This window comes from Alosa pseudoharengus, unplaced genomic scaffold (genome assembly GCF_046254945.1).
Source record: "Alosa pseudoharengus isolate Yale_2024_CS ecotype anadromous, Long Island Sound unplaced genomic scaffold, YU_APseudo_1.1 YU_APseudo_1.1_scf_8, whole genome shotgun sequence".
NCBI classification, from domain to species: domain Eukaryota; kingdom Metazoa; phylum Chordata; class Actinopteri; order Clupeiformes; family Clupeidae; genus Alosa; species Alosa pseudoharengus.
The window spans coordinates 37316261-37324665 of record NW_027468870.1 but is presented as its reverse complement, the minus strand read 5'-3'; the positions used below and the strand labels follow the sequence as shown (position 1 = coordinate 37324665).

Below are 8405 nucleotides of genomic sequence, written 5' to 3'. Positions count from 1 at the left end.
AAGAGCTGAAGACTTCACAAATAGGCTAATGCCAAACATCCGCATGTTTCAAACAAGTAGGCCTACAGGCACTTTGCTTGTCTTACCATGTAGCTTGCCTTATCCATTGGCTTGAACACTAAAAATATATATGGGTCGCGTCTTTACGAACATGGGAAATTGTGGGTCCCAAAGCCAGACCAGTTGAGAACCACTGACATGGCATACTACCCACCATCATTTCCGTAACCAATGAATGTAGAACAACAAATTGAACAGATCGGCCTCTATTTAAACCGAACTGCATTTCCCTTTTTGTGCTATAAATGCATGCCTATTGCCTACATAAATGACTGGCAACATGGGGGACAGACAGAATAACATCCTGTAAGGTGTCTCGATATACAGAATTAATTAACTTGGTGGAGAAAACTCTTTCTGCATCGGGGAGGTCTTTGCGTCTTGCGTCTTGACTTGACACACCTGACCTGGAACCAATGTTCTAAGGGGATGATGAAACAGAAAAGACAGATATAATGCTTTTAACTTGTCTATAGGGTGACAATAAATTGGCGGTGCAAATAAATTGGGTTTACAACCCATGTTGACCTCTTTTCCAAAACGCTATATCCACCATTTTAAGGCATTTTCAGAAATATATATATTTTTTTTTTCCAAGTAATTTCAGTGGAACTGTAACTGGGTTATTGTTATTTGATTTATCTTTACTCAATCAAAACGACACAACTGCACTTTTATTGATATTACCACAAATACACAATTAAATAACATGACTTGAAACATGGATTTATAACGTTTTGGAAAAGAGCTCTTCAAGTTAGGATGGTTCTGTAATGGTCAAATTCCTATCTTAAGTTAAGAAGGATTTTTTTCCTAAATGCAATTAGGAAACGCTTCTGTAATACCAAAAATCCTAAATTTAATCTATGCAAAGATTAAAACACATACATAAATCTGGGTTTTCAGTGAGAGAAATGGTCAACAATATTTGTAAGCTAAATATGCCTTCATTCTTTACTAGAAGAGGAACCACTATGGCCACTAATCCTCAAACATTCATGCTGGAATCTGATGATCGAAGTAAAGAAGAGATACATGCAGATGAAGAGAGAAAAATAGCTGAGAAGAAGAGGAATCTCCTGGATTGTGCGCTGGGCAAGTCGGGGAAAGACAAGGGACCCATGGACACCAGTCACGTTGAGGACGAGGGGGCGCCAGATATCAAGATTAGACTTAATGTGAGGTAGGCTACTCCATCATATTTTAAATGTCATCATGGTTACACTAATCATATGATAAACTGAATCCAGTGATTGAAGAAATAGGAGTACTAGTGTCTATGTATGATGATTGTCTAAAGCTGAAAATGTAGCAGCATAACCTACTAATTAAATTAGAAATAGCCATACTAAAATTATACGGAACATGTCCTGAACTGTGTCCATTTTTACCAAGAAGTATATCCTTCTCTCTTCACTCTGAATCAAGCAATGTCATAATATTACTGAACAGAGAGATGTCTTTGGCAGCTATATTTTGGGGACTGAAGCTGGGGAGAGCTTCAGGCAGAGCCTGTTTGATGCTGTGGCCAGCAGAGATGTCACCCGGCTTAACGGAATACAGGAACATCTGGAGAAATACGGCAAAAAGCTCTCTGACTCTCTCTGTAAGTGAGAATACAAATGCACATATAATATAAATGCATTTATCACTGCTACAACTGTGGCATTGCAGTGAACATTATGTTGTATTTACTCGTATGTCCTGTCAGATCGTTTGTTTGGTAAAACTCCCTTGGTGAAGGCTCTACTAAACCTGAAAAATGGGGAAAATGATACAGTGAAGTATCTTCTTGACATTGCTGAGAAAATGGGAGACCTGGAGCCCTTTGTTAACGCTGCTTATACTGGCAGCTATTACTCAGGTAAGTCTTTATCAGTAAGCTTTCAAGAAAAATTAGATAAAATTGCTCAGAGAAATGTTCCTCTGTTCTCTAGGTCAGACAGCCCTTCATGTAGCCATTGAGAGAAGGAGTCAATACTTTGTTGAGCTTCTGGTACAGAAAGGAGCTGATGTCCACGCCAAAGCCTGTGGGAAGTTCTTCCAGCTGCATGATGGACCCTGCTTCTATTTTGGTGAGATATCAGTAGTAGTAATCAGTTCATGATGGTGTCAATTTGAACTTAACCAAATAAAAGCTTGTGATTTCTGTTTGCAGGAGAGTTACCACTTTCCCTGGCAGCCTGCACCAACCAGAAAGACATAGTTGACTTCCTGTTAGAAAACCAGTATCAGAAAGCAAATGTATGCGAGACAGACTCACAAGGCAACATGGTTCTCCACGCCCTGGTGGTTGTAGCAGATAACAGCCCTAAGAACACTGATTTTATTATTAAGATGTATGACCACATTCTGACCAAAGTTGCCCAGCTTCACCCAAAAACCAAACTGGAGGAAATTGAGAACAAGCAGCACCTCACACCAATTAAATTAGCAGCCAAGACAGGCAAGATTGAGGTAACTTTGTGTGATCAGTCTTTAATTAAAATACCACATATCTCCCTCATCTGGTGAGAGTACCTTAACCCTTAGAACCCTAAGCTGTTTTTAGGGCATTTTCACTACCTTTATTCATAAGGATTTATTCTGGTCATTGTAAGTGCCACACACATATATTATATATTGTTTTTTTCAGGAGAGTTTAGGCTATTCAGATCTGCCATCATTTCATGTATTAATACTAGCATTGATTTTATTTTGATTTTTAAAGAATTAAAATATAAAAAGTGTATTATACAAATTCTTATATTTCGACATGTATCTCACCACTGCAAGCTCACAGCTCTACATGCATTTCATGTGTGTGTAGGGCAGACTGTCCTGAATCGGGCAATATAATTGCCATGTTGGAGGGATACTCTGGGGCTGAGCAATTTACAGAAATATTTGCTGTGTGATTTACGGAAATAAATGGCATTTTTTATTTAGTGATGAAAAATGACCTTTCTGCGCTCCATATCTGTGACACGAACTGATCTGACCTGACTTGACCCGAGGTTGCGTGTTAGCCTGCGTGCCTGTGTGTATGCAGTCATAATAATTCTCAACTCTTTACTCCATTGCCATGAACAAAGTAAAGGCAAAGAAGGTGTTTATTTGTTGAACAAATTGGGATGCAATGTGAGCCTTGAATTGGATGCCATGCAGGAATTTGCTAGGATCTCAAAACCGGAATATGAACATGCTTTGCCATAGAGAAACACATGATAGCATTGGATTATAAACATGCTTTGCCACAAGAACAGACACAAACGTGGGGTAAGTCCAGCTATATGAAGTTATTATTTTGCTGTCACTTCGTCTGTTTTATAACCCAGAAGGATGTACTTGGTATCAAATGATAGCTCTGAGTCTCCTCTTTCATCTGACATGCGTGGCATATCTATGCGATCACGGGTCCGCGAGTAATTCAAACGAGAGTAATGAGTGTGCAGCGTGGGTTTGTGTACATGGTTATTATTTTGCAGTCACTTCGTCTGGTTTTATAAGCCAGAAGGATCGATAAACATGGTACCAATGGATAGCCCTGTGCCCCCTCTTTCATCTGATATACTTGCCATATCGATGCGATCACGGGTTCGCGAGTAATTCAAACTAGAGTAATGTGTGTGCAGGTGAATGCAGAGAAGTATAGACTGTAAATATGATGCAATTTGATTTAATTTCATGATTTTTTTTAATTTTCATACTTGATCGTACAGACAAGTGTGTAGTCTCGTTGGAAAGCCCCACTTCTGCTCTGTCGTGCAATAAAGGTTTAATCTCGCTGCGATGAACCGTTCTGGAGCAATGTAACAGAGAAGAAAGGGTGTGTTTTTTGACGCACTTTGCGTCAATCGGGTTCTAAGGGTTAATGTTGTTTTTTTTTTTTTTGTTAATTAAAAATGTTTCTCCATAGTTGCTGAAACACATGATGCATCGAGAGATCCAAGGGCAGGAAAGCACTCGCCTGTCCCGCAAGTTTATAGAGTGGGCTTATGGGCCTGTCTCCGGCTCGCTATATGACCTGGAATCTCTGGATTCATACGGGGAGAACTCTGTGCTGGAAATAATCGTCTATGGCAGCGAAATCCCCGTAAGCAACATCATGTATAATGTTCCCTAAAACAACTCATTATCTGAACAGTGGCAACAATTTTTCAGTTTTTTCCAGGTCTTTTCAGTACTTACTTTTCAGCCAGTTTTTACCAATAATGCCATTGGACATGTTTTATACATTTAAACTGTTGCTGTGGTTAAAGTTGATATCAAACTGTCTGTAGAAACGTCTGGAAATGCTTCAAGTGGAGCCACTTAATAAACTGTTGGATGAGAAATGGGACAGATTTGCACATCGAATATTTCTCTTCAAATTCCTCATGTATCTTCTGTATGTCTTCATCTTCACTTGTGTTGCATACTTTGGAAACAAACAAATGGTGAGTGAGTTGAGCTTCTGTGGATTTTCTCTGATGTTGTCTGGACACTTTCCTCTAATGACCATAACCAAATCTGTTTTGTTTTTTTACCCAAGTCCACTGAAGCAAGAGTCTTGCATGCAGCAGGACAGCAGATATCATTCTGGGGGTCATTGTATTTATTCTGCAGGGAGGTACAGTATTCATTATTTGGACTAGTTACCATGAAGTAAGTCCTGCAGTCTCTTGATGGAACACACTAACACCTCTTTATTTTCAGTTACTAGATATCAAAAGAAGACGTCCAAACTTGCAGTCTTTGCTGATCGATGGATACTTTGAACTGATTTTGTAAGTTTGCAATCAGTACACATCTCATATATAATATACATATGTCCTGCTTAAACATTTATTGAAAAGTTTTTTTTAATGATGTTAATCACTTAGTAGGCCTACACAGATGGTCAGCCCACCATTAGCACTAATATAAAGTTATGATGTAAATTCAATTAACTTCTGTAATAATGTTATATAATGTGCCTGTAATTTTTGTGTTAATTTTCTTTAGACCTTTTAGATAGATGACTACACAAATAAAAAACTATTAGCTGTGCTGATAGCAGCAGTGCATCCTGGTAATGCATAGTGGAAGACATTTGGGGCATCAAGTTACTTACGGGATATTGATGATACCCACAGTGTCTCAAACATAATTTGTAGCATTTTATTCCAGTAAGCCAAGGAGCTTTTAAGCTGGTAAAGGGATAGAGATTCAGTCTGAAACATCAGCATACACAATTATGTAATATTGATCTAAGCTTCAGCTGTTCCTGATAGAGGCTGCTTGCTCCTCATCTTTCAAATCACCTTTCATGATTTAAGTAATTGGGCACTGGGTTTGAAAAGTTTTTGTTGGTCAACCAGTTTACCTACTCCTAACCTTGTTCTACTTTTGTTTTTGTGTGTGAGCCAGCCTTTCCCTCTTTTAGTTTTCAACCCAGAGGCTTGAGTTGGCATATGTGAATAATGTCCATTGAGTTTTATTCACTGTCATAGGTTTGCCCCCTAGTTTCCTCCAGGCTCTGCTGTGCATCATCTCCTTTGTGCTGTACTGGTGTGGCCAGGTGGAGCACCTGTGCTTTCTGGTGTTGAGTCTGGCCCTGTCGTGGCTCAACCTGCTGTACTTCTCCAGAGGCTTCAGACACATGGGCATCTACAGTGTCATGATACAGAAGGTACCCTGCCCACCCCACACATTCCTCAAAAACCAAGATGTCTGCCTTTGTTTACAACTCAGTGTGGATATCTTCACACAATTGAAGCTCTCTCTCTCTCTCTCTCTCTTTCTTGTTTGTCTCTGACACTGACAGATACTTCTTGGTGATATCTTGCGCTTCCTTTTGGTCTACATTGTCTTCCTCTTTGGGTTTTCAGCTGGTATTAAGGCCACACTAATTATATGCTCACATATTATCACGTATTATTGCCATATATTAGTATATATTTGACTGTTCCGAAGGTACAGATTTGTGCTATCCACTTGGCCCCAGAATGTTCAGTGTGACTCAAGGAGTTTCACAGTAATCTAATCAATTTGATAACATTGCATCAAAATATTGTTATTAGTATGTCACTAGTTATCAGTATAACACAACGTACCCAAGAAAGCAAGTTGATGCTTAGCTTGTGTTGTGTTTACACAACCATGAGAAAAGCTTTATATAGTATTTCCACAATGACAAAAACTGAAACAGTTACAACAAAAGAGCAGAAAGTGTTCTCTATGTAAATATTATAATGATACAGCATGAAACTGACTTTACTATATGTCCATTATAACATTATATTGTGCTTCCTACAGCTGTGGTCACACTAATGGATGTGCCAAAAGATCACAGTAACACAACCTCAGCATCCAGCACTCAAACATTTCAATCAAACATCAATCAAACAGCAATCAAACATCAGCCTGACAGTGACTCTGGTGAAAGTGACAAGCCAACATTCAACAACTTCTACTTCACCACTCTGGAGCTGTTCAAGTTCACTATTGGCATGGGGGACCTGGAGTTCACTGAGCAGTACCGCTACAAGGAGGTGTTCTATGTGCTGCTCATCTCCTATATCGTCCTCACCTACATCTTACTCCTCAACATGCTCATCGCCCTCATGAGCCAAACTGTGCAGAAACTCACAGAGGAGAGCATGAACATTTGGAAACTACAGGTATGCCAAACAGGGAAAGAAAGTAAACATGATGGAAAATGTGTTGCCTTTCTGTTCAATCTCTATACAGCTTATTTACCAGTAAACATGAATATTGTGAAATGTATGAAAATCTGGTGTGAAAAAAGATGCCAATTACAAAGCATGATTACCACACATGATTATAACATCACAGCATGAACTGTGTTATTTGACTGAGAGGCCTCATTCAGATATCAGGGGTGAATAACAGCCCATGGCATATGATTGAGGGGCCCAATTAAGACATACTGTATAACATAACCTGTATCTCAGTCCTCCTACATGATCATTTAGACAGATCAGGATCCATATTTTGGGATCCATATTTTAGAGGAGGGTCTGAAGTGCCATGACTGCTCGTGTTATTATTGTAATGCCAAATGCCCTGGCCTGAAGTGCCCATTGAACATTAAAATATCAGTGCAGAGGACATACCATCAAAATGTCAGCTAGATATTAGCCTAACAGATTCACAGTGAATCTGAGTAGGTTGAAACGTCATTCATTCATAAGCCAAACATGATAAAATAAAGTAAGAAAATAAACTACCACGAAGTGTGTGGACTTCTCTTCTAAAACATTTAGATTTTTCTGTCTCGCACCTGGGATGTGCACAAAGACCTCTGTAAGGGAACATCATGATGTACATATATGCCTGTAGGTTTGTAAGGGTTTGTGTGCTCCACAGCGTGCTATTACTATTTTAGACATGGAGAGGGTTCTTCCCCAGTGCCTGAGGAGGAGGCTGCGCTCTGGGATAGAGAGAGACCTGGGTGGCTCCGCAGGTGATAACCGACGATGGTGCCTCAGGTGAGTCAATATTTGGACACATGGAGAAAATATAAGCTTTGATATATCATGATGATGGTAAAAAAGTCTAATTGATTGCAATATTTTTCAGTGGCAAAGTGAATTTATCTGGTAGTAGAGTGAGTAGATAGCTACACCAGGATGTATATAGAAGTAAACAACATTTCAATAGTACCAATGTTAGGAAACAGAAGAGTGTCTGTGTCTAATAACACACACACATCCTAGTAATTGGTCAAAAGTGATGTCTGTGTGCACTTCCTGGTCAGAGTTGAGGAGTCGCAGGTGAAAGACTGGGAGAACTTTAACAATGAGCAGGACACCATATGTGAGGATCCAGGGAGGCAGAAACCTGCACCCCGACCAGAGAAGGGTAAGACGCGCACGACCAATCTCAAAATAGCCGTTCAACAAACAGGGAAGGTAAAGGGGGTATTGAATCTTTATGTGGGGTAGTCAAAGCTCTTTATTTTCCAGTGGCAGGAGAAGAGCATGCGGAGTCACCGGTGAAAGAAAATGGCTGGAGCCTTCTGAGGACTCGCTTCAGGGCGCGCTTCTCTTCCAACTCTGACCATGAGCAGATGAGTCCGCAGTCACCTGACCAGGCCTGAAGAGGGCAGTGTCTCCCATACATTCATATTATGTTGACCTAGAGAGAGATAAATTACCACTCCCATTGATTTCAATGTTTGATGCTATGCTTACAAAATCAGCACAGAAAGCCTGAAATTACCCGTTATGCTACAGTTGTAAATGTGAGTGTGCATGAGAATACCAGTGTAATTTTTTTTTTTTTACTTTTTATGTGAGACCCCAATAGTACAACTGAATGTTCAACCATTAGCTTAATAACATAAAAATATAAGTCATTAATACATTCCTGTAATTCTA

At 39.6% G+C, this 8405-nt stretch overlaps 1 protein-coding gene across 1 annotated transcript; it reads left to right on the top strand.

Annotated features, from left to right (window-relative positions):
- Positions 1 to 1034: 1034 nt before the first annotated feature.
- LOC143112731 (transient receptor potential cation channel subfamily V member 1-like) lies at positions 1035 to 8125 on the top strand. Its single transcript, XM_076274996.1, has 14 exons — positions 1035 to 1238; positions 1513 to 1666; positions 1772 to 1924; positions 1998 to 2135; positions 2219 to 2517; positions 3959 to 4135; positions 4323 to 4553; positions 4738 to 4808; positions 5527 to 5692; positions 5828 to 5894; positions 6319 to 6683; positions 7393 to 7514; positions 7784 to 7887; positions 7992 to 8125. The coding sequence occupies exons 1-14, from the start codon at positions 1035 to 1037 to the stop codon at positions 8123 to 8125; spliced, it is 2385 nt and encodes a 794-aa protein (XP_076131111.1).
- Positions 8126 to 8405: the final 280 nt, after the last annotated feature.